The sequence below is a fragment of the Salvelinus sp. IW2-2015 genome, linkage group LG26 (genome assembly GCF_002910315.2).
Source record: "Salvelinus sp. IW2-2015 linkage group LG26, ASM291031v2, whole genome shotgun sequence".
NCBI classification, from domain to species: domain Eukaryota; kingdom Metazoa; phylum Chordata; class Actinopteri; order Salmoniformes; family Salmonidae; genus Salvelinus; species Salvelinus sp. IW2-2015.
The window spans coordinates 25,066,365-25,093,178 of record NC_036866.1 but is presented as its reverse complement, the minus strand read 5'-3'; the positions used below and the strand labels follow the sequence as shown (position 1 = coordinate 25,093,178).

The following is a 26,814-nucleotide window of genomic DNA, read 5'->3' as shown; positions in this document are numbered from 1 at the left end:
ACTCTGTGTGAGGAGCAAGAACGACCGAAGGGACATTGGTTCATCAGTTGGTGTGAGGATGAATCATTGAAACAAACAAAAAGAGTACAGGGATAACATATTCTGCTTGATTTAGAAAAGGAATAGACCATCCTAGAGCCAATCACATTAATGTTGTTATATAGGCTACATTTGTTCACTGTAAATGTTTGTGTTGAGATGGATCATCCTTAGTGGATCTGTCAGCCACCGATTTCATACTGCAGTAACTACTATGATCCAGCTGTGCTGTCAGAAAGGAGAATGCCATTAAATACAGCCATTAGGGCATCTTCAGTTTAACAATGCTCTCATATCTGTCTGACACATCACATGCTGTTTGAAGAAACTACGTGGCTACCCTTGGCACCTTTTGTTCTTAACCATGTCAATTCATTCCACTAAAGGCTTGTTGACTGCAGTCAAGTTCCTTACACCTACTAAACATTAGGACTCACTATTTGGTCAGATGGAGGAGAAAGTCTGTCTGATCTTATTGAAAACCAGTTGTAATGTATAGTGTCAGTCAGTAGTTAGGTTTCCATCCAATTGGCGACAGATTTTCATGCTAATATTCTAAAATCCACATAAAGAAAATATGCATATTTTCCCACCAGTGGTGTTTTCACCAAACGGAATTGTTGCGGATAAAAGGTTGTGCGTGATGACGTAGTGCACACATTTACTTTTTTGCTTAAAGTTATATACCAATTAAAAATCTAAAKTTCAATGTGTTTCCATTGCATTTTCAACTCTACTGATCGTTTTGACACACACTGTTGAGTTAAATAGTAAATGTGTCAAGACCAGAGTAGGTACATGTGCTATAGCCAACAGCTGGCAGATACAGTGAGGGAAGACTAGTCTACATTATGAGATTATTATGGATAAGAGCAAGAATATYTTTCATTTGTCAAACAGCAGACAAGCAGCGATCATCATGTCACCAGAATAAGACCCTCAACATTTATTGGAAAGGAGCATCAAGCTCATCACTGTGCACTTTCACCACCCTGTTAATTTATTTCATCTGTAGTCTAATAATAGTGGGAAGACCACACACCATTTTATCGCGTGACTCCAAGTTTGCTTCAATATGATGGATATTATATAAATATTTGTGCATAAAGGCATTTCCACCACCATTTCTTTCATAGTACATTTTATCAACACAAAAAGATACCACCGTGTCAAATGAACAAACTCTGTCTGCATTCATAAAATTATACCAAAACTACCTGTTTCCATCACAGTTGTCGTGATTTTCTTTTAATATGGTATGACTTTACTCACATATAAACTGTGGATGAAAATGTGGTTAGTGATGTAGTCAAGTCACTAAACCTTGAGTCCGTGTCGAGTTCCAAATGTGCTCGAGCCAGAGTCCAAGTCCGAATCACAAGTCGAGTCACGCCTGTCTATGGCTGAAGTTCTAGTCCCAGTGCTCGAGTTCTGGTCCAAATGCTCACAGAGTGGGCATGAACTCAAAATCAAGTTATTTTCCCAGTCAGTTATAGTGTAGCGGCAAGAGGAATTATTTGGTCAATAAATTTTTTGCTATACCTTTTCCTTTCTGTGCCACCAAATGTTTGCATATATGCTGCTGGTAACGTGAATAGTTTGTTAGCTAGCTATCTAATGAGGTTACATGACTGAAGAAGGTGTAGCCTTAACAAGGTGTAGCTGAAAAAAAACTGAACCCTCGCTGTGCATCACGTGCTGCTAATATTCTGCTTATCATAGCCTATCCAGTCCCAAGTGCAAATACTAGTCACAAGAAGGTGAGTCCAAGTCACCAATGGTCAAATCCATGTCGAGTCACAAGTCATGGGGACTAAATTCGGACTAGAGTCCTGGACTCGAGTACTACAACACTGGTTTAAGTGGCCTCCCATGGGGGGGACCCTGTCGACCCTGTCTGCCTCTGTATCCAATGTGTCCTCAGCAGTGACTTCTGACCTGTGTGTTTGTAGATCACCACGGAAGTGCACCTGTACAGCCACACCAAGGGCAAGAGGCACCAGCAGGCCGTGAGAGACAGCAGCAGCATCCAGGGACGGGAGCTCTCAGATGAGGAAGTGGTGCGTACCGCCAAAGTCTTACCTCAAATAGAAAGATACCCCATCCACCATCCCAACAAAAGAATACCACTCAGATATTGTCTGTGATACTAAATCAAGGTTATTTGTCATTTATGACAGGCTCATTATTATTGTTTATGAATCCTGTCATATAGTAGCTCTCTCGCAGGTCTTTGTGAGATTATAAATGGGCCCTGAAATGTAAACAGTTAGAGTTCAGTGACTCAGTTGGGGGGGTGACATCACCCCCATGTCTACAGGCCATTCTGTCACAGAGCACTTTTCATGGGAAGACTGCTTGTAAAAGGAAGRAGGCTTCTCAGCCTGCTCTGCAATATGAGATTGCCTTTTCAGCATGCTGCTCTTAGTGAGGCTGACAACTGTTGGTGCTATATGCATCACCTTTGGCCCTAGCAGCTCCTTCATTCAAACCTGTTCTCACAGGCTGATCATTAATCCCCCCACCTTCCACTCTAAATCATTTGCTTTCCAACTGCAGCCCATTTCTCTGTTTGACAGTATGATAAACAAGGCATTTGCAATGAAGGCATGCAAATCTCCAATACAGTACTATGGCCACAGCCAGTATCACACTATCTCTTCAGACTGCCTTTAAACCATGCAGTGTAGGCTATGCTTCACAATAGTAGTGGCGGGTGGGGTTTGAAATGGCCTAGCTAACGGGTCCAAACGATTGCAATGTATGTACTATGGATCAGCAGCATGATGTTTTCTGTGTAATAATAGCTCTTTGTTGTAATGGGATAGACATGCTCTTAGCATTTACTGCACTATGTTTCTATTATGGGGTATTTAGCCCTGCTAGCAGGAGATAGAGAAATGTCTTGGGATTTTTGTTTAGATAGACTACGCTTGCCTTCCTTTATTTTTATGTCCTGCTCGTTTTGGTGTGCAGTATTTAATTCATGCAACTGGCAACTATTTTCCAGCCGTTGGTTCCATAACTCTTTCTGGAATGAAAGATTTTTAATTAAAATGAAGATTGTTGGCTGAACTGTACAGGGTTCACTACATAGTTTTTCAGTGAAGGCGGGCGGCAGATGCCCCAAAGCTTCATATTTAGTCATCTTCTCCCGTTTTGAAGGACTCACAAATTAAATTGAGGATACAATGATTATCTACAGGGCTGGATCGATGTGCAGAGATAACGGCTGGGATTGCAATCACTCTCTTTACTTAAACGTATAAGTTGTCACCTGTCCTGTTTTAAGATGATATAGGAAATGTCCAGGACCCYTCGTGTTTGACATGTTGGATTTATTTATTGGCACAAAAACACCAGTGAACTCTCCAAGGGACTACTCACCCCTCCCCAGCCCCTCTCCTGCACCCTCAGCTGGGCCTCTGACGGTTTGGCTGTGGGACTGACCTGGGCCACCAGAGGGATCGCTAGGCTGTGGTGGACTCAGGCCTCTGGGTATAAGAGTTGACCTCATGGAGCCAGCACTAAATTAGGTTCTTGTTGATGATGAATCCCCTCTGGTGGCCAGAGAGCCCTGTTGAAATACACAGAGTGCCAGCTGAAGTAACCCCGTCTCTGCCAGGCAATCAGAAAAAAGTGTACAGAGTTGTAAAGTCTTTTAACTAGTCGAAGGAGTGAAGTTGCGGTTCAGATTTCCTAAAAGACAAAAATGTAATTGAAAGAGTTGTTAAGGAACAGCGTGCTAAAGAATTAGGCGCTCAGAGGACGTAGAGAACAAACATTATATTTTGGGATTGTTATCGGTCTGTAATCTTTCATCTTCATGTGTACAGTGTTGCTGGTGCTACAGGACTTGAATGTCACAAAGCATTCAGCTCCATTTGAAAAATAGTCCCGTGAACAGTTGCTTAGATGGTGTGTAACTGGATTCATTATGCCATCACATTGTACCCAACATGACATACAGCTGTCTGTTTCACACCAAGTGGGAAAGCCAACTTCGTCTTGGACAAAAGAGGTGGTGGGGGAACATATCACTTAGATTGTGCCTGTCTCTAAAGAGGCCTGTTTTCTGGGCACTGTGGGTGTGTAATGTTCAGACAGCTCTCTGGTTACTCCCTCCAGAATGGAACACAAGAGAAGCCGTGTGTAGTAGGTATTGTGAAGGAGCTCTGCCCTCAGGCCTGGCTCTGTGGCCCATTGTCCTGCTGCTTCAGCCAGACACCTGTCTGTCACACTGCCTCATCAGATCACCTGACAAGATACAGAAAATCACTAATAGTTTTAAGTTCACATAGAAGCATTAGGCTATTACATGGTAATCTTGAAATCAATTAATTATGTACATTAATTAATGTTTAAGCTCCCTTCAAACTGTCTTTGATGTGATTTTGAGATTAGTAATGTCTTTGAGGTGTTGCTGAAACAATTCTGTTTAGTAAACGGCAGTAGCACAGGAGTGGATAGTTTCTCAGGGAGAATACAGAACARCTGCCTCTCAAGCAAGGCAGAGCCACGGTCATGACTGAAAGGCTCAACTGAACAATATTGCACTACACATGTCAGCACACAAGTGCTTATTTTGTATCTAACTCATTCATTAAAGACAGGTGACATTTATTCAAGATGTGTTAAATTCCAGTGAAAAATAGTTTAGATTTTCATGTGATGTTTCCCATCAGTAAATACCCTAGATGTTTATTTTTCCCTTCAATCCCGTTAAAATGATGCTATCATTGATTCACCTGTCACGTCACATTGTATTCCTGTTAGGCCTGTATCTCTACTGATCTTAGAGGAGCTACTTTCTAATCACCCTGAACCTCCCTCTGATTGATCAGGTTGGTCACAAATCAATAAGTCAAACAAATAAAGGAATAAGAATTGATTCTCGGTCCTGTTTATGATTGCTATTATGACTCCTGGATTGCTGAGCGCTTTAGCACGTGGTTAACTGTAGGTCTTCTCTAGTTGTGCTTATGATGACAACACCTGTCTTTCAAGAGTTTCATCTGAAACTCCTATTCAAGCAGCAGGTGCACTGCCAAAACTTGACAAAAAGGAATGGCATGCCACACTGCTAGGCTGCTGAATGGAAACGGTTATCTTGTGGACCATCCCATCCTCTAGAGTTTTGGATGACAACATAATTGGGTAATTGGTTTCTTGCACATACATCATGTTCTTTTAAATTGGATTACCTCTCTCTGTCTCCTGGTGGAGATATCAGCTTGATCTGATCTGACAGGCCTGGTGTGGTGCACACTAGACTGGAAGCGACGCCTCTTCCCCCTTCAGCATTATCATGGGTATGTGGCTTCAAACGAACAGCAATTGTTGCAGAGGCCCTGATAATGACAGGATACAATTGCTCTGCCCAGAGGTGTATATGCCACACAATGGACACACATCTGCCATTTCAATGGATAAGCTTCTACTTATAGTAGATTGCCTGGGCTTAGATTCAACTGCTTCTTTTTTATTGTGATATGGACATAATTAGCTACATGTATATTATGGTACAACAGGTTTTGTGTTCTCAGTTTAACTGCCTACAGCTTTGAAGATCCTTGCTTTAGTTTGATAGACTATCCACCAAGTATATGATATCCTTGTGGTGATATGGGTGAGCTCACAAAGAGGACTGCTGGCTATATTGCAAATATTTGTCGGTGCTGGCAGCAGGTGACTCTCTGTAGCTGGATGTTATGTCTACGGAGGGAATATGGGACCCTAGATAATTACTCCTGTCCCATAAGGCCCAATTCATTGTCACACCTTTGCACTTTTCTGTTGAACCCTTTTTCTTCCTCTCACTCCTTGTGTGTCCATCTCGATTTCAGAATGAGCTAATGAGATTGTAATTAAATGTTTTCATGCGTTTCAGGAGCATCTTTCTTTAAAGAAGTACATAGTGGACATTGTGACGGACAACACTGTCTCCTCCGAGAGTGGGAAGGATGGAGAGGAGAGGCAGAAGGCACGCAAGAAGGCAAAGAAGCTCCGCACACGCATGAACTCCAGGTGATGCATCCATCTGTTCCGTCTCTCTTTCTCTCTCTGTGACAGAGGACCACGTTTCCAGCGAGGAGGCGCTTTATGAGTGACGAGGAGATGGAGAGCAGACGTTATGTGCATCACAGCTGTCTAAAGAATAATACTGATGAGTTAAATTTATGGCCACTTTCTGTGATTGAGGAGGAAAACTGGGAATCGATCTGAGGGCCCAGGCTTTCACCTGTTAAGAGCTTTCCCCCTAATTGCTGCCACGGTGAGCCAAAACTGAAGCCTCCTTCAGTGTACAATAGTATGTTAAAGTATGTGTAAACCATGCCTATTTTTCTTTCTCCGAGCTATTGATTTTTAAATGAAGTATCAAAGAAAATCAATAGTAATCAACAAATAGGAGGCAACGCGCCACCGTGTCAGATCCCAGGCATGGGCTCAATCAGTTTAGTAGCCGGTCACAACAAGGGAGGGAGGATGGGGTTTGGGGGCAGGAGAGGGATACGACAGAGTAGAGAAAAAGTTGTGGGATGAGCTATTTGTCACGRGGCAGGTTTTTTTTATTTTATTTTTTATTTCACCTTTATTTAACCAGGTAGGCTAGTTGAGAACAAGTTCTCATTTGCAACTGCGACCTGGCCAAGATAAAGCATAGCAGTGTGAACAGACAACACAGAGTTACACATGGAGTAAACAATAAACAAGTCAATAAACTGTAGAAAAAAAAAGAGAATCTATATACAATGTGGCAAAGGCATGAGTAGGCAATAAATCAATAATTACAATTAGCAGATTAACACTGAGTGATCAATCATCAGATGATCATGTGCAAGATACTGGTGTGCAAAAGAGCAGAAAAGTAAAAATAAATAAAGCAGTATGGGGGTGAGTAGGTAATTGGTGGGTAGTTACAGATGGACTATGTACAGCTGCAGCGATCGGTTAGCTGCTCGTCGATACAGCAATTTTAAAGTTGTTGAGGAGATAAAGTCTCCAACTTCAAGAAGTTTTTGCAATTCCTTCCAGTCGCAGGCAGCAGAGAACTGAAGAAAAGCGTCCAAATGAGGTTTTAGCTTGAGGATGACAGTGAGATACACTGCTGGAGCGCGTGCTGCGGTGGGTGTAGCCATCGTGACCAGTGAACTGAATATACGGCACTTTACTAGCATAGGCTTGTAGATGATCTGAGCGTTGGGTCTGGACGACGGAAACATGTAGCGATGCCAGCCTGACTAGGACATACAGGTCGCAGTGGTAGGCGTATAATGCTTTAGTAACAAAACGAATGCACGTGAATAACGCATCCAGTTTGCTGAGTAGTAGTATTGGAACCTATTTGTAGATGACATCCCGTAAAGTCGAGATCGGGTAGAAAAGTCAGTATTACCTAAGGTAAGTTTGCGGCTAGTGAGTAAGAGAGGGCTTTAGTTGCGGAATAGAAAGCCGTTCTTGATGTGATTTAATTGGAATGTTTTGATATGAGTCTGAAGGAGATGCAGTCCCTAGCCAGACACTAGTACTTATAGCATGGTCACACGGTATTCTAGTCGAACCGCCAGGTGTGATGCAGTCGGGCGTCCGGTGCAGCAGCGAACGGTTGAAAAAGCATGCATTTGTTTTACTAGCGCCCTTTAAAGCAGTTGAGCCACGGAAGATGTCCTATTGCATTGAAGCTCGTTTGGAGGTTAGATAGCCAGGTCCAAAAGCGGAAGTATATAGAATGGTGTCGTCTGCGTAGAGGTGGATCAGGAATCGCCCGCAGCAAGAGCAACATCATTGATGATACAGAGAAAAGAGTCGGCCCAGAATTGAACCCTGTGGTACCCCCATAGAGACTGCCAGAGGACCGGACAACATCCCTCGAATGACACACTGAACTCTGTCTGCAAAGTAGTTGTGAACCAGGCAGGCATCATTAAGAAAAACCGAGGCTACTGAGTCTGCGATAAGAATATGGTGATTGACAGAGTCGAAAGCCTTGGCCAGGTCGATGAAGACGGGCTGCACAGTAATGTCTTTTATCGATGCGGTTATGATATCGTTAGTACCTTGAGCGTGGCTGAGGTGCACCCGTGACCGGCTCGGAAACCGATTGCACAGCGGAATCGGATGGGATTCGAGATGGTCATGATCGTTTGTTGACTTGGCTTTCGAAGACCTTAGATAGGCAGCAGGATGGATATAGGTCTGTAACAGTTTGAGTCCAGGGTGTCTCCCCTTTGAAGAGGATGACCGCGGCAGCTTCCAATCCTTGGGATCCAGATGATACGAAGGAGAGGTTGAACAGCTGGTAATAGGGGGTGCACAAATGGCGGCGGACAGTTTCAGAAATAGGGGTCCAGATTGTCAAGCCCAGCTGATTGTATGGGTCCGGTTTCCAGCTCTTTCAGAACATCTGCTATCTGGATTTGGGTAAAGGAGAAGCTGGGGAGGCTTGGGCGAGTAGCAGCGGGGGGCGGGGCTGTTGGCCAAGGGTTGGAGTCGCCAGAGAAAGCATGGCCAGCCATTGAGAAATGCTTGTTGAAGTCTTCGATTATCACGGATTTATCGTGGTGACCGTGTTACCTAGCTCAGGCAGTGGGCAGCTGGAGGAGGTGCTCTTGTCTCCATGGACTTTACAGTATCCAGAACTTTTTGAGTTAGAGCTACAGGATGCAAATTTCTGCTTGAAAAAGCTGGCCTTTGCTTTCCTGACTGACTGCGTGTTGGTTCCTGACTTCCCTGAACAGTTGCATATCGCGGGCTCTTCATGCTATTGCAGTTCGCCACAGGATGTTTTTGTGCTGGTCCAGGCAGTCAGGTCTGGAGTAACAAGCTATAATCTGTTCTTGTTCTGCATTTTTTGAAGGAGCATGCTGTCTAATATGTGAGGAAGTAACTTTTATAAGAATGACCAGGCATCCTCAACTGACGGGATGAGGTCAATATCCTTCCAGGGTACCCGCCAGGTCGATAGAAAGCCTGCTCGCAGAAGGTGTTTTAGGGAGCGTTTGACAGTGATGAGGGGTGGTCGGTTGACCGCGGACCCGTGGCGGATACAGGCAATGAGGCAGTGATCGCTGAGATCTTGATTGAAGACAGCAGAGGTGTATTTGGAGGCAGTTGGTCAGATAATGTCTATTAGGGTGCCCATGTTTACGGATTTAGGGTTGTACCTGGTGGGTTCCGTGATGATTTGTGTTGAGATGAGAGGCATCAAAGCTTGGATTGTAGGACTGCCGGGGTGTTAAGCATATCCAGTTTAGGTCACCTAACAGAACAAACTCTGAAGCTAGATGGGACGATCAATTCACAGATGGTGTCCAGCACAGCTGGAGCTGAGGCGGGTGGTAGCAGGCGGCAACAGTGAGAGACTTATTTCTGGAGAGATTATTTTTAAATTAGAAGTTCGAACTGTTTGGGCATAGACCTGGAAAGTATGACAGAACTTTGCAGGCTATCTCGCAGTAGATTGCAACTCCTCCCCCTTTGGCAGTTCTATCTTGACGGAAAGTGTATAGTTGGGTATGGAAATCCCAGAATTTTTGGTGGCCTTCCTAAGCCAGGATTCGGACACGCAAGGACATCAGGGTTGGCAGAGTGTGCTAAAGCGGTGAGTAAGGCAAACTTAGGGAGGAGGCTTATGTTGACATGCATGAGGCCAAGGCTTTTTCGATCACAAAGTCAACAAATGAGGGTGACTGGACTGCAGGGCCTGGGTTTACTTCCACATCACCCGAGAACAGAGGAGTAGTAGGATGAGGGTCGGCTAAGGCTATCAAAACTTGCGCCTAGAGCGTTGGGGACAAAGAATAAAAGGAGCAGATTTATGGGCTGGTAGGATAGATTCTGGCATAATGTGCAGACAGGGGTATGGTGGGGCGCGGGTACAGCGGAGGCAAGCCAGGCACTGGGTGATGATAAGAGAGGTTGTATCTCTGGACATGCTGGTCTCAATGGGTGAGGTCACCGCATGTGGGGGTGGGACAAAGGAGGTGTCAGAGGTACGGAGAGTGGAACTACATGGTCCATTGCAAACCAAAACAATGATAATGATAACTAGCCTGAACAACAGTATGCAAGGCATATGATATTTGAGAGAGACATACAATAAGGCATAAAGTGATTGCAGGTCTTGATTGGGAGAGCTAGCAAAACAACAGGTAAGATAACAGCAGCAATAACAGTGCTAGTCTAACACGCAACAACAGGTAAAAATGGCGACGACTAGGCAGAGAGTCGATTAACTACACACAAGATCTGAGTTAAAGCACAGAGCCGACAGATAAAAACACAAAATAACAGGAATGGATACCTGAATTAATGACAGTCAAGCATGCATAGCTATGTAACCAAGTGATCATAGTGTCCAGGGCAGCCGTAGATGGAGCAGGGAGGCTCCACTAAGCTAGACGCGGCGTTTAAAGTTAGTAGCCCCCGTGGTCTGCTCAGAGGATCGTGGTCGTGTCGACAGAGAATCCAAGCCGGATGGCGAAAGAGAGGTTGTGAATTGTGTTTGCTAACTTGCTAGCTTCGGCAGTGCGCTAGCTGCGAGCTAGCTGTGAGGATCAAAGTAGTGGCTCAGGGATTACGGCAGGAATCCGGCGTTGTTGTCGAGAGACAGTCCGATGCTGGTAGAATATGGTGATAATATCCAGCTAATAACAGGGCTGTGGTTCTGTGCAGAAGGTAAAACTACTAGCAGCGGCAAATAAAGCGCCTAATAAGCTTGTAGCTGATTAGACCAGTTGTGATGATATGGCAGGCTCTGTGTCCGCAAAAAAGGTCCAGTCCAATTGGCCAAAGAGGTATTGTAGCCCAAAATTCGCTGGTAGACCTCTTCGGCTACGCGCAGATGGGCCTAGCTCGAGGCTAGCTCAAGGCTAACTGGTGCTTGCTTCGGGACAGAGGTGTTAGCCAGTAGTAGCCACTCGGTTGCAGCTAGCTAGCTGTGATGATACGGTTAATTGTCCAGAGCTTGCGTCAGGAATCCGGTGATGTGGTAGAGAAAAAGCAGTTCCTATATGGCTCTGTTTGTTCGCGCTTAAGCCCGACTCACCGGTATTACGCCCGCGCCTGAAGCGGCTGCATCCGATTAAGTGAAGACCGCAGCAGTGGCTAACTGACTACTAGCTAGTAGCTAGTTATCTGGCTAGCTTCTGATTGGGGTTACGGTTCTAAAGTATAAAAAATAGCAGGTCCGTACCACATTGGGTGAGGCGGAATGTAGGAATGTATATTCAGTTCCTAGATGGAAAGTGAAATAAAAATATATACGAAATGTATACGAAAAATACGAGGACTATTTACACGGGACAAGACAAGACAAAGACACGTCCGACTGCTACGCCATCTTGGATTCAAATTAAGGTTGGAGTGTGGGGTGCCTGGGGGAGTGCAGCACCAGAGATGACATGCGTCTCTGAGCCGCATCCTTACCTCTTACTCACACACAGTCCTGTATTGTAGTCACTTTTATTACCAGGACACTCACACACATTGTGATGGATCCATCTTTGCTATGAAGTCTATTTTTAGCAGTGCTCGCTAACATTTTAACTGAACACAGCTGGTCAATATATGTTCAAGTTCCCCCTTAACATTACTACTGTCGCGTTTTTATTTGTATTTTTGTATCTACCATTTTTAAATAATAGTACTTTGCTTTCAGTGATATGTATCATTGAGTATTGCTGCTGTTACTTCTCTTATGGAAGGGCTTGGGGCTGAGAAAACAACAACATAATCTGCCTGTTCACTGTCACTCCCAGGCACAGCCCTCTCTCCAGCCTCAGCCCCAACCTGAGCCCTGCTGAGACTAGCACTCCCAGGCACAGCCCTCTCTCNCAGCCCCAACCTGAGCCCTGCTGAGACTAGCACTCCCAGGCACAGCCCTCTCTCCAGCCTCAGCCCCAACCTGAGCCCTGCTGAGACTAGCACTCAAAGGCACAAGGCTTTCAGAGGTAGTAAATAACACAAAGCCCCTGCTAGCATAAAGGTGAACAGCTCCACCGCTGGGTGGAAATGAGCCGTTTTATTGAAGCGTGGCAGGGTGTCTGTAAAATGCAAGAAGTTTTCATTGGACTCTGGGGCGGGCTTGTACTTCCCATCATAAACTACTGAACACAGTTTAACCCAAATGTTTGCGGTTTGGCTGTCTTTCCTTCAGTCATATAGGGCTGCTTTTCTTTTAAGAAAATATGCTGTTGAAAAGGCATGTAAGTAGCATGTCATTTTGTCAGGATGCGTTCTGGACTTTAAAACAAGGATTTGGAAGAGTGTACCTGCTCCTGTAGGGCAAGCCGTTTGGCTGTAGCCCACTGTGTGTTTCCTATGGCTGGGAACAGAGTCCGTAGTGTGTGAGTGGAGCTCAGAAAGAGGTGGGCACACAAAGACACCCCTGTGTGCAACCTGGAGAGGTGATCATAGCCTTACTCATTTCACCCAGTGGAGGAGCTGGAGGGGTCCATATACACATGCACACCATGTTCCTGTGAGATGAGGCCCAAGGTAAGCCACTAGAGATTTCATGCTCATCAAGCAAACTTACTCCTAGTTTAAACAACCTGTCCCATTTGGGTGCACAGTGTAGAAGTCCACTCCGACGATTTAGCCGACGGTTTAGCTTCTATCCATAATGCGCAGTATATACAGGAACACAGCATCAAACAGTATACACTTAACAGTATAAAACTGAATTGGTTATGTCTGCCTCCAAAGGTAGATATTTTTACAGCATTGGCTCTCTGTCAGGGCCAGTTCAGATGAATAAAGAAGCTTGATTAATTGATTATTAGTTCTGCATTGTAGATTTGTGCTTTTTCCTTTATTGCCGTTTACTAATATTTATAGCCGCAGCCCGCTTAGCCGGGCCTGCTGCGGATCATGATGAATGGCTCAGCAATTGCTCCCCGTTTAACATGGGTGGGTGTAAACCTGTCAGAGATTTATATGTAATATCAGAATGACAAACAGGCCAGGTATAGTTCAGTTTCTGGTGGAAGCGAGGCAGCAAAAAAAATGTATTCAGTTGTCTTTGAGGACATGGTAAATAATGTGATAGAATGATGGACCTCAGTCTTACAAACTAGCCGTTTTGCTGGTCAGTTTACTCAGAGTACATACAGCTTTTAAGCACCCTGACCATGGCTTTGAATATCTCAGGGTAATGCCTCTCAGGTAATGCCGTTTATGGTGTTTTCTCTCTGTAAACAAGATTTATTTTTCATACATTCGGAAACGACAGTACTAATAGTATTTCATATTAAGTTTGTGAAAGCATTGTGAAAATGCATACATCCTCGGTTAATCCTGTAATCTTTGTGTGTGGGAATGTACGTACCCATTCACCTACAGTGACTGTCTACTCTGTGTTTGTGATCGAATTACCTTCAATTAAGCCCTCAAAATGTATCCCTCTACAATCCTGTATACCAGCCATACCAGGCTTCAAAATTGAGACCAAAACACTGGCATTTTTTCGACCCTTTGACTTGGAAGTGCGATACCAATTTTTTTATTTATTATTGGTCGCTAGGGTGCCAGTGCATTTTCTTTAGCTGATCATGTTTTTGGTTGAACATTTCTTAACCTTCCCGATTTTAAATGTTGACTGCAAAATAGGCCTACCTGGCAGAATGATATCATAAYGGTTTGTATCAATCACGGGACATTTTGTTTTTCCAATTCTGCCAGCACATGTAGCCTCACTGTACGTTGTACAGGCCAAACACACTGCTCTCTTGCTAGGCACGCAATTTAATTAAATTGTTTTGGGGGGGATTGTTCCCGTACCCCAAAAGTCGGCTCCTGTGTGGTTTAACCATTGTTGTGAGCTATGCCATGTAACTCACTATTTAAAAAATGTGTTGGCAGTTGGGGCAGTGTCAAAAGGGCCCTGAAATGAGAAAGCAGCATCTCTGCTCTATTTTGAAGACTTAAATGGTACAAGGACATGTAGTTTATATACACTGCTCAAAAAAATAAAGGGAACACTAAAATAACACATCCTAGATCTGAATGAATGAAATATTCTTATTAAATACTTTTTTCTTTACATAGTTGAATGTGCTGACAACAAAATCACACAAAARTKATCAATGTAAATCAAATTTATCAACCCATGGAGGTCTGGATTTGGAGTCACACTCAAAATGAAAGTGGAAAACCACACTACAGGCTGATCCAACTTTGATGTAATGTCCTTTTACCTTCTTGTCAATARGGGGGCGCTGTTTTCACTTTGGAAAAAATCGTGCCCAAATKAAACGGCCTCGTACTCTGTTCTAGATCATACAATATGCATATTATTATTACTATTGGATAGAAAACACTCAAGTTTCTAAAACTGTTTGAATTATACGACGGCGCACGAGGGACCTCGACATTGTCTTCTGAAAAGCGTTCGGTTACACGGCGAATATCTCCGGCTCTGATTTTATCTGATACATATGATAATAACATCATAAAGTAGGTTTTTTCAACCGAGTTTTATCAGTTTATTCAACGTTTATTGGGACTTTTGGAGTTTTCCGTTCTTTGCGCCAAGAGAGGATGGGAATGTTGCAACCTTGGCTAGCATTGTGTCGCGAATTCGACAGAAGAAATGGACATTCAAAACCAAACAACGATTTATTCTGGAAATAGGACTCCTTGTACAACATTCTGATGGAAGCTCAGCAAAAGTAAGACAACATTTATGATGTTATTTCGTATTTCTGTGTAATATGTTGATGCCTATTCTCCGCCGTTTTGGTGAGCGCTGTCTCACAATAACCCAAGCTGTATGTTGTGGTAAAGTTATTTTTAAAAATCTAACACAGCGGTTGCATTAAGAACGAGTGTATCTTTCATTTGCCATACAACAAGTATTTTTATGTAAAGTTTATGATGAGTTCTTTGGTCAGATTAGGTGAGTGTCCAAAATATCTCCGGACATTCTGGGGAAATGTTGCTACGTATTCACAATGTATAACCACGATTTGCAGCTCTAAATATGCACATTTTCGAAAAAAACATAAATGTATTGTATACATGATGTTATAGACTGTCATCTGATGAAGTTGTCCAAAGGTTAGTGATTCATTTTATATATATTGCTGGTTTTTGCAAAAGCTACTTTTGCGGTGAATAAATGCGTTTGTGTGTTTGGCTATTGTGGTAAGCTAATATAATTCTATATTGTGTTTTCGCTGTAAAACACTTAAATCGGAAATATTGGCTGGATTCACAAGATGTTTATTTTTCATAAATGTTTTATGATGAGTATTTAGGTATTTCACGTTGCCTCTCTGTAATTATTCTGGCTGCTTTGGTGCTATTTTTGATGGTGGCTGCAATGTAAACAATGATTTATACCTCAAATATGCACATTTTCGAACAAAACATAAATGTATTGTATAACATGTTATAAGACTGTCATCTGATGAAGTTGTTTCTTGGTTAGTGACTAATTTCATCTCTATTTTGTCGGTTTTGTGAAAGCTACCTATGCGGTGGAAACATGGTGAAAATATGCGGTTGTGTGTTTGGCTATTGTGGTTAGCTAATAGAAATACATATTGTGTTTTCGCTGTAAAACATTTTAAAAAATCGTAAATGATGGCTGGATTCACAAGATGTTTATCTTTCATTTGCTGTATTGGACTTGTGATTTCATGAAAATTATATTATATGATATCCCTGTCCCGCTAGGCTATGCTAGTCAGCTTTTTTGATGAGGAGGATCCCGGATCCGGGAGGGTGATGAAGTAGAGGTTAAAACAAGTCATAATGAGGCTCATTAGTGTGTGTGGCCTCCACGTGCCTGTATGACCTCCCTACAACGCCTGGGCATGCTCTGATGAGGTGGCGGATGGTCTCCTGAGTGATCTCCTCCCAGACCTGGACTAAAGCATCCGCCAACTCCTGGACAGTCTGGTGCAACGTGGCGTTGGTGGATGGAGCGAGACATGATGGCCCAGATGTGCTCAATTGGATTCAGGTCTGGGGAACGGGCGGGCCAGTCATAGCATCAATGCCTTCCTCTTGCAGGAACTGCTGAACACACTCCAGCCACATGAGTGTCTAGCATTGTCTTGCATTAGGGAACCCAGGGCCAACCGCACCAGCATATGGTCTCACAAGGGTCTGAGGATCTCATTCTCGGTACTAATGGCAGTCGGGCTACCTCTGGCGAGCACATGGAGGGCTGTGCGGCCCCCAAAGAAATGCCACCCCAACCTATGACTGACCCCATGCCAACCGGTCATGCTGGAGGATGTTGCAGGCAGCAGAACGTTCCTCCACGGCGTCTCCAGACTCTGTCACATGTGCTCAGTGTGAACCTGCTTTTCATCTGTGGAAGAGCAAGGGCGCATGGCGAATTTGCCAATCTTGGTGTTCTCTGGCAAATGCCAAACGTCCCTGCACGGTGTTGGGCTGTAAGCACAACCCCACCTGTGGACGTCGGGCACTCATACCACCCTCATGGAGTGCGGTTCTGACCGTTTGAGCAGACACATGCACATTTGTGGGTCTGCTGGAGGGTCATTTTGCGGGCTTGGCAGTGCTCCTCCTTGCACAAAGGCGGAGGTAGGGTCCTGCTGCTGGGTTGTTGCCCTCCTACGGCCTCCTCCACGTCTCCTGATGTACTGGCCTGTCTCCTGGTAGCGCTCCATGCTCTGGACACTACGCTGACAGACACAGCAAACCTTCTGCCACAGCTCGCATTGATGTGCCATCCTGGATGAGCTGCACTACCTGAGCCACTTGTGTGGGTTGTAGACTCCGTCTCATGCTGACCACTAGAGTGAAACGCACCGCCAGCATTCAAAAGTGACCAAAACATCAGCCAGGAAGCATAGGAACTGAGAAGTGGTCTGTGGTCACCACTGCAGAACCACTCCTTTATTGGGTGTCTTGCTATTGCCTATAATTTCCACCTTTTGTCTACTTCCATTTGCACAACAGCAGGTGAAATGTATTATCAATCAGTGTTGCTTCCTAAGTGGACAGTTTGATTTCACAGAAGTGTGGATTGACTTGGAGTTACATTGTGTTGTTTAAGTGTTCCCTTTATTTTTTTGAGCATGTAAATAAAAAAATCTAATAATTACTTAAAAATCATACAATGTGATTTTCTGGATTTTTGTTTTAGATTCCGTCTCTCACAGTTGAAGTGTACCTATGATAAAAAATTACAGACCTCTACATGCTTTGTAAGTAGGAAAACCTGCAAAATCGGCAGTGTATCAAATACTTGTTCTCCCCACTGTATTGGTTTTATAAAAAGTGTGATTTTTCGACAGTGGAAACCTGAAAAAACTAAACTATAACAACTGAATTTACCAAAAGATAAAAATACAAACTTTTTGAGATTGCGCAGAGGTTTTATTTTTCCCTCCAAACAATCAATGTAAATATGATATTGCCAAGTTAAAATGTGATTGTGAATGGAGGGTAGGTCATTATGTGCTACTTGCTCAGCCCACAAATTAAAAATAACATTTAAATGATGTGCGCATCATACTCTTTCCCGGCTCAGTATTCTTTTCACTCAGGCCTTTAGCTTTCAGTTGGTACTGGCCCGGTGTGCCACTGGCAAATTTACATTAATGTCAAGCCTTTATTAGGTTGGTTCTGTATGGAATGCAGGTACATTATGGGATACAGGTCAGGTCATTTTCTGGTTCTCATTATCCATAAACTCAAAAAGTTAGTGAAAAAAGTTGGTCTAGAGCCCTACATACTCAACTGGTGGACCGCTGTCCTGATCTGGACCCAGAACAGTGTCAATGTGGACAGTGTGTTCCAAAACTTAATGCTATTGAGAATTGTGATAGTAGGATGCACATGGTGCAATTTCAAAATGTGTTAGTGCATGGGCAGTTTTCCTCTTGTCATTTACTGACAGACCTTATGGTAGAGTGGCCAGATGGAAGCCATTGCTCAATAAAAGGCACATGGCAGCCCGCTTGGAGTTTGCCAAAAGGCACCTAAAGGACTCTGACCATGAGAAACAAGATTCTCTGATCTGATTAAACCAACTCTTTAGCCTGCATGTCAAGCGCCACGTCTGGAGGAAACCTGGCACCATCCCTAYGGTGAAGCATGGTGGTGGCAGCATCATGCTGTGGGGATGCATTTCAGTGGCAGGGACTGGGAGACTAGTCAGGATCAAGGGAAAGATGAACGGAGCAAAGTACAGAGAGATCCTTGATGATAAACCTCCTCCAGAGCGCTCAGAACCTGAGACTGGGATGAAGTTTCACCTTCCAAAAGGACAACGACCCGAAGCACACAGCCAAGTCAACGCAGGTGTGGCTTCGGGAAAAGTCTCTGAATGTCCTTGAGTGGCCAAGCCAGAGCCCGGACTTGAACCCAATCGAGSATCTCTGAAAATAGCTGTGTAGCGATGCTCCCCATCCAACCAGAAAGATCTTGAGGTTCTGCAGAAAAGAATGGGAGAAACTCCCCAAATACAGGTGCCGAGCTTGTAGCGTCATGGCCAAGAAGACTCGAGGCTGTAATCGCCGACAAAGGTGTTTCAACAAAGTATTGAGTAAAGGGTCTGAATACTTATGTAAATAGTTTTTTTTTAGTTTAACACATTTACAGACATTTCTAAAAACCTTATTTGTCTTTGTTATTATTTGGGTATTGTGTGTAAATTGACGGATAAAAAAATATATATATATATTGAATTTTATAATAAGGCTGTTACGTAACAAAATGTGGAAAAGTCAAGGGGTCTGAATACTTTCCGAATGCGCTGTATATAATATATTTATATTTTAAAAAGGAAGGTAWAGTTTGCTGACGCTAGTTGGCTGTACCTGTGCCAAAACTCTGGGAATTTTCAACATATAGCTTGTTCTCCATCTTCTTTTTAAATGGTGAGACAACATTTCCTCACTTTTATTTCCCTGACTGATCAAAACTCATTTTCCCATGCTCTCTCTTTTCTCTGCAGCAGACGTACAGCGCCTTCAGAATGTGTTCACACCCCTTTTAGTTTTTCCACATTTTGTTACAGCCTGAATAAAAAATTTATTAAATTGAGATTTTGTGCCACTGATCTATACACAATACCCCATTATGGAATTATGTTTTCAACATTTTTACCAATGAATTAAAAGTGAAAAGCTGAAATGTAAAGTCAATAACTATTCAACCCCTTTGTTATGGCAAGCCTAAATAAGTTCAGGAGTGAAAATGTGCTTAACAAGTCACATAAGTTGCATGGATTCATTCTGTGTTCAAAGATATTGGTTAACATGATTTTGGAATGACTACATACAATTATCTTTAAGGTCCCTCAATTGAGTAGTGCATTTCAAGCACAGATTCAACCACAAAGACCAGGGAAGTTTTTTAATGCCTTTGCATAAAAGGGCACCATTTTAATTTTAATTTTTTTAATTTTTTTTAATTATTATTAATTTTTTTTTTTTTTTTTTAAACTGTCCCATTGAGCATGGTGAAGTTATTGATTGGGCTTTGAATGGTGTATAAATACTCCCAGTCACTACAAAGATAGTTGTCCTTCCTAACACAGTTGCCGGATAGGAGCGAAACTGTTCAGGGACTCAACCATGAGGCGGATGGTGATTTTAAAACAGTTAGAGTTTAATGGTTGATATGAGAGAACTGAGGATGGATCCTCAGTTACAACTACATTGTAGTTACTCCACAATATTAACCTAAATGACACAGTGAAAAGAAGGAAGCCTGTACACAATACAAATGTTCCAAAACACCCTGTTTGCAAAAAGTCATTTATTAATACTGTAAAGAAATTGTTAAAAAAAGCTAACTTTTTGTCCTGAATACAAAGTGTTATGTTTGGGAAAAACACAACACGTCACAGAGTACCACTCTTCATATTTCCAAGCATGGTGGTGGCTGCATCATGTTATGGGTATGCTTGTCATTGCAAGGACTAGGGAGGTTTTTTTTAGGATAAAAAGAATACAGCTAAGCACAGGCAAAATCTTTAAGAAAACCTGGTTGACACTGGGAGACAAATTCACCTTTCAGCAGGACAATTACCTAAACCACAAGGCCAAATCTACACTGGAGCTGCTTATCAAGATGACGGGAGCATACATTTCTGACTGTTGCTCGTTTGAGATATTTCTCTGAGGGATAAATGTTTGCTAATTAACCTTAAATAGTAAACATTGGTAACTCCCWAGTCAGTTTACCTAAAGCTTTTGTCTTTGCTGGGACTACACACTTTTATTTCTGGGTTTAATTCTGAGCTGGATTCACATTGACAGTGTTTATGATCTCCTCTATCTAGCTGATGCTAATGACTTTAGCCTTGTTCTGTCAGAATAGGTCTGGTCCTCTGGGGAAGCTCCACCTGTCCTCTTCTGGGATCTGTTAGTTTATCAGCTGCTTCCTGACCGTAAGACCTGTCTGTTACTGGGATCAATAATAGCTCTTATCTGCTCTGGGATGCTAACTGTCTGACTGATGGACCGAGATGTTCTGTGTGCTACTAGTAGAGCCTGTCTTCTTTGCCATGTCTGCTGGTCTAATGCCACAGAGAACAGTCCTGATGACCTCCATAATCTGTGAATGTCCAGGATTCAAAACACTGATGTATTTGCTACCCAAGTTAAAGTATACCATTCATATTTATTTAACAATACAGTTGAACAGAGAATGTGATATGGCATTGTAAAGTGATGAGGGTGGAATGTCATTATGAATGAAAATAGTAGGTTGCAACATGGCACTATGCCCCTGTAGAATTAATGCATAATTTATTTTGAGCCAAGTTACTGGGGGAAAAGTTGACAGGCAAAATAAACACTCAGTCTTAACCTGACCTTTTTCTGTTCCTTCAGACTTTTCATCCTCCCCTGCCTTTTTAATGAAAGCTGGGGCACTCTTTTCCTCTTATTCAAAGAGTTCTTCTGTTCCTCTGTAGGGCAAAGGAGTATGAGACGTCAATGGAGGCAAAGACAGTCCCTGACTCCCCATACAAGGCCAAGTAAGTTCCCAACTACACATTTATGCATTCTATCTCTTCTATTTAACTGTAGTGAATAGTGATACAATGATAATTATGCATGGATGAATAGATGGATGAATAACAGGACTTAACCTCTCTTCCTCCCCAGGCTCCAGCGTCTGGTGAAGGACTTGGTCAAGCAGCTCCAGGGCCAGGACAGTGGTCAGTGGGCCAACACCAGGGTGTCAGGCCTGGACAGAACCCTGGGAGAGATCTCYCGCATCCTGGAGAAACAGGTACATCACTAACACCTAGCTGTAACACACTACTGAGACTTGCTCCTTGTCTGCCATTCTGTCAGAGCTTAGAGTCAGAGTGTGGAGTGGTGTTAGGGAGGGAGGGGGGCAGTTCTCTCAACTGCGTTCTGTTTGGCTGCAGCTCTATCTGTGTGTCTCTCAGTCCTAGTGTAGAGTATCAGTTACTCCCCAACTCCTTGCCCTGGGTTATTTGTAATGCAGGCCAGATTAGCTATGTGTTTTCATTGGCCACATGTTACTAATAGAGGAGCTACCCATCACTGGACAGGCAAACATTTGTATGCTTCAGAAGTATTTGTGGGTTTATACAATTACATAAGGTTTTCCTAGAAGATGTAATCCAAAGGATCTCAAGTTACAATGGAATATAAGGCAGGAGTCTTCAACTTTTTCTCGCCCAGGGACCCGCTCCCAGGCAAACCATCGACCCAGGAACCCTCATCATACGTTAGCAAAAGAATCTACAAAATCATCAGTCGAATGATAATGGCAAGAAGAAGTAATTAACCTTTTTAAATGAATAGATTTGGTAGATGGTTCTTTATTATTTTGACCTTCCCACATCATAATTGGAAGAGGAAGTGTAAATTCTAACATAGCCTATAAGCTCGAAAGGTAACTCAAACACATTTTTGCTAAGAGCAGCTGTGTAGCTGGTTAAACAAAAGTTTGCCATGTGTTGGCAAAAATGTATGTCCAAGTCAAGAAAGCTTACCAGCATCCAGCTGCACTTACCACACTGGTAGCCTACTCACGGGTGCTTTTTCAAAGCCTATGTCAGATACTCCAGTGGGTGTAATTGGCTCCAATGAGAGTAATTTGCTMAATATTTCGGGTTAAAAAATAGTAATCTTCATTAGAAAGACATTTTTCTCTTCTACTGTAGGTATGTTATTCTAAATGTGTTTATTATGTTGCTAGAAATATTCAGAAAAACATTTTAAATAAATTAAATAAAACATTTGCGGACCCCCCCGCATTGCCTCGTGTCACGGATCCCCGGTTGAAAACCCATAAGGTATTCCATTGACAGTCAATGCTTATCGAGAAAGCTATGAATGACAGACATTGATGACAACAGTTAACTTAAATCAATGTAATGAATATAAGAGAGACCCACTGTAGAAGATAGGCTTCGTTGGATGCCATTTTAAGGAGTTGAACTGCGTTCTATTGACAGTGAAGCCCCAGCACACCCAGTGTGTGTTCATCAATAAGGGGGATGAATGGAGCACCTGTCACTGTGTTTGTGAAGGGGAGAACATACAGTGACAAGCCATCATTCTCCTGCCAAGATGCGGTTCAAGGCTTCATAAAGCACACTGTGCATTTTGGTGGGCGGGAGGATAGAGAGATGATGGTGTCTGGTCCTTGACAGGGGGAGGGGTGGAGAGGCTATTACTGAATTTCCCCAGAGGGGGAGAGAGGTGGCACGGGTGGGTGGCACAGCACAGTGTAATTGGAGAGGAGGAGTCCATGAGGTGATGGTGTTCAAGCTGTCGCTAACAGGGGGGGCTCCTCCCCTCAGCTCCATACTCTCCCTATGGGAGGTCAGGGGTCACTGGGCCAGGAGCCCTCCTCCATTCAACACTGGGATTGGTAGGTCAGCCAACTCTGTTTGGGCTTTACCGTGTGGTTAAAGCTCTTCACATATTTATAGAGCATGAAAACAATTGAGGAAAGCCCTACTCTGCATTAGTTTTGGTTGTGTAGAAGGGTGGAAGAGCTTAATCTAGACTTCATTCAGTATGGCTGTTAAACTCCCCCGTTAGCCCAGCCCAGAGCAGAGTGAGGCCTGGACTGAGGGGGTGGGGTGGGACATGGGGGCTGGGCTGTGAACCAGCCTGGGAGGCACTTCCTCCTCTAATCCCTGGACAAAGTCAAATAAATATAGTCTCCGTCAGCATGGGTGTCTGCCCCCTGAGTCGGGACCGTTTAGATTATTTGACCTAACAAGCATCTCTCGTGTGTAATTGACTCACCTAGAGATTTGTTTTTCTCTACGATATCTGATTCAGTCTCCACTTTCTCTGCTAATTCCTTAGACAACACCCAACACTCCCCCCTCCAAGGCAGCCTTAGTCAGGCTAACCACCCCCCCTCGCTGCTGCTCTCTGGGCTGGGCCTAGTCTCCGACCCCAGTACGCCTCTCCCTCTGTGACCACTAATGGTTTATTTTGTGTCAAACTAGATCTTTTTGTTGGGGAGTGGAGAGCTTTCCCTTCTATCATTTTTCTCCAGGATAATTTCTTAACTTTCTCCTCTCTTACCTTGGTAATGAGCTCACATATTTACACACTGGCCCAAATGTTTCTCACTGCTTTCAAATAAAGGCTGGCCTGAGATGGACAGCGTTTATGACACTTGAGGGACTGTCAGAAACACTGAGCTCTGAGAATGGAGACAGTATTTACATTTTCATTTGCCAGCTGTCATGGGCTGGTTGGGCTCCCCTTCGTGGCCAACCAGTGACTGGTTCTACCTGGGATGTGGAGGTGGGGGATTGTGGGGAATGGAGTAACAGAGTAACAACAATATGGGGCCTGAAGGAGCCTGCCTAAAGTTGGCGGATGCAGCCAAAATCAGCTGTGTCCGAATTTTGTGAAAGGCCCAGGTTCCTGAGTGGTGCAGCAGTCTAATGCACTGCATCTGTGCAAGAGGCATCACTACAGTCCCTGGTTCAAATCCAGGCTGTATCACATCCGGACGTGATTGGGAGTCCCATAGGGTGGCACACAATTGGCCCAGCGTCTTCCGGGTTTGGCCAGGGTAGGCCATCATTGTTAACAAGAATCTTAACTGACTTGCCTAGTTAAATAAAGATCAAATAAAATATACACTACTGTTCAAAAGTTTAGGGTCACTTAGAAATGTCCTTGTTTTTGAAAGAAAAGCAATTTTTTTTGTCCATTTAAAATAACATCAAATTGATCAGAAATACATTGTTAATGTTGTAAATGACTATTGTAGTTGGAAACGGTTGATTTTTAATGGAAAATCTACATAGGTGTACAGAGGCCCATTATCAGCAACCATCACTCCTGTGTTCCAGTGGTACGTTGTGTTACCTAATCCAAGTTTATTATTTGAAAATGCTAATTGATCATTAGAAAACCCTTTTGCAATTATGTTWKCACATATGAAAACTGATGTACTGATTAAAGAAGCAATAAAACTGGCCTTCTTTAGACTAGTTGAGTATCTGGAAGGCTACCTGAGAAATTTGTTTTGGGAAGCTTGTGGAAGGCTACCTGAGAAATTTGACCCAAGTTCAACAATTTAAAGGCAATGCTACCACATACTAATTGAGTGTATGTAAACTTCTGACCAACTGGGAATGTGATGAAAGAAATAAAAGCTGAAATAAATCATTCTCTCAACTATTATTATGACATTTCACATTCTTAAAATATAATGGTGATCCTAACTGACCTAAAACAGGGATTTTCTACTAGGATTAAAAGTCAGGAATTGTGAAAAACTGAGTTTACATACACCTTAGCCAAATACATTTAAACTTCCCACTTCAACTGTATATATTTTATTCCTGCACACTGAATGCAATTCTCACCTTAGACTAGTAGTGGTCCTGTAGATGAAAATCATAATTTTCTCTCAATTCCTCACCCCCTTGGGGAGGGGTTTCTTTGTTTCACCTGGGTTAGATTGGGAGATTTAGTGTCATAAACRAACATTTGAGAAAGTAGATCTAAGGAACTTGTCAGAGGAGACTAGGAGAACCAAACTGACAGGATGGACAAGTGTGTCAGGAAACGTATTATTATTCCAAGATAGTCTGGTTCGTGGCTCACATTAAGCATTCAAATTGATTAGTTAATCGTTTTTTTTTTTCATATGCTGGGAGTGGGAGAAATGCAATACATTTACATAGCGGGATATTATTTTTGATTGTATATCGTATCAAATAGTTTTGACAATATCACAATAGTATTTTTGCGCTAGTTTGCTGTTCCTGCACAAGAATTCCAGTATTTTTCCTTGATGGAGAACAAGCTATCTACTTTTTATATATAAATATTTTTCAGCACTTTTATTTCCATGACTGATCAAAAGTTATTTTTATCATGGCTCTCTTGTTCCTCTGCAGCAGCAATATATTTGGAACACTGAATCGTAATAATCACAGTATCGAATCGCAATACATGTCGTATCGCCACCTAAATATTGTGATTAATATTGTATCGTGAGTATCTGGCAATTCCCAGCCTTAGTTTTTTCACAACCAGGTTAATTACAATATTTTTTAAAGAAATTGCATATTTTGTGAAGATGAGTATATTTTATTTTTATTTTTTGGGGGGGCTAGGGATAAGGATTATTATACTCCAATGACTTTCAATACTTATGTTGTCTTACCCCTATACAAGAAGTGTCAAGATTTGAATTATAGGTTTATGTTTATTTAATCTAGTCTTGAAAGCTATTGGACTACATCAGAAACATGTATTTAAATACATGGTTCTRGATTAGCCTACTGTAGTTGATTTGGAACGTCGCCAAACCTTTTACCATAACAACTAAATAATTTCAGGTAACTACAATTATTTGCTTCTATCCTTGAGAAGGATTTTACTACAATAAATGAATAGTCAGACTTATGTTGGCCTGCTCTTGAATAGGCCCTATTGAATACTGCCCTTATTATGAGTTCAGAAGGAGTGTTATTTATCAGACAGCTTTCTGATAAAACGTGCCAACGTGAATAAAAAAAAGTCTGGGAAATCATTTAATTTGACAACATGTTTCTGACCTAACCAGGACAGATTTGCTTGAAGTCTATGAATATGACCTTTAGTATTTTAGTTCATATATTCCCAGGATGACTTACTCTTTGTAACCTTAATTGGGGTCATACATTGAAATCCCTCTGTGTTGTAGTTCCTCCATAGGCTGTGGTTTCTGTGGTGTGTCTGATTTTGCGCCTCACTAGTCCCTAATGAATGTCAGTCCAATTTATAGAATAAATTCCACCAGACTTGTTTCCCATTTACAGTCTCTCAACCAATCATCCCTCTTTATTGTACCAAACAGCATTCCATTACACCCGATAAACATACAAACTCTTACTCACTCTAAATGTTTACCCCAGCAGTCTTGTTGTGGTTTGTCACTCCTCCCGTACATGCTGATGCTGGTTTAGACTACTCAACTTTGTTTACTCCTCACAGGCTTTTTTTGTTAGTGTATGTCTTAGTCATGGTCCAAGATGAAATGCATGTATGGTAGTGTATGTCTGCCCCGCTCACTCCATCTGTTATATTGCATGATGGGCCAACCAGTTTGAGGCTGTCCTGTGTCACACCCATAATGAACTCCAAGTCAGTTGTGCCCCAGCATCTGTTGGTGGGGCCAGAGGATCGGGGCTTTCCCCTCCTCTGTATCCCCTCCTCCCTGTCTTTGTGTCTAATTAGAGTGGCTGGTGGGAGGTGACTACAAAGAGATGTCCTGCTGGCCCTCCCTCTCTCTCCCTCTCATCCCAAAAGCACCTCTGTCACAGACACAGGA

General features: G+C 42.8%; 1 protein-coding gene across 4 annotated transcripts in view; it reads left to right on the top strand.

Annotated features, from left to right (window-relative positions):
* Positions 1–26,814, top strand: part of LOC111952417 (S phase cyclin A-associated protein in the endoplasmic reticulum) — a 111,132-nt gene that overhangs the window by 35,622 nt on the left and 48,696 nt on the right. For all 4 annotated transcript variants that reach the window (XM_023971059.1, XM_023971058.1, XM_023971057.1 and 1 more), the window contains 4 exons: positions 1,992–2,099; positions 5,930–6,066; positions 20,948–21,010; positions 21,141–21,267. In XM_023971059.1, the coding sequence (XP_023826827.1) occupies positions 1,992–2,099; positions 5,930–6,066; positions 20,948–21,010; positions 21,141–21,267 (435 nt within the window). The remainder of the gene's footprint in view (positions 1–1,991; positions 2,100–5,929; positions 6,067–20,947; positions 21,011–21,140; positions 21,268–26,814) is intronic.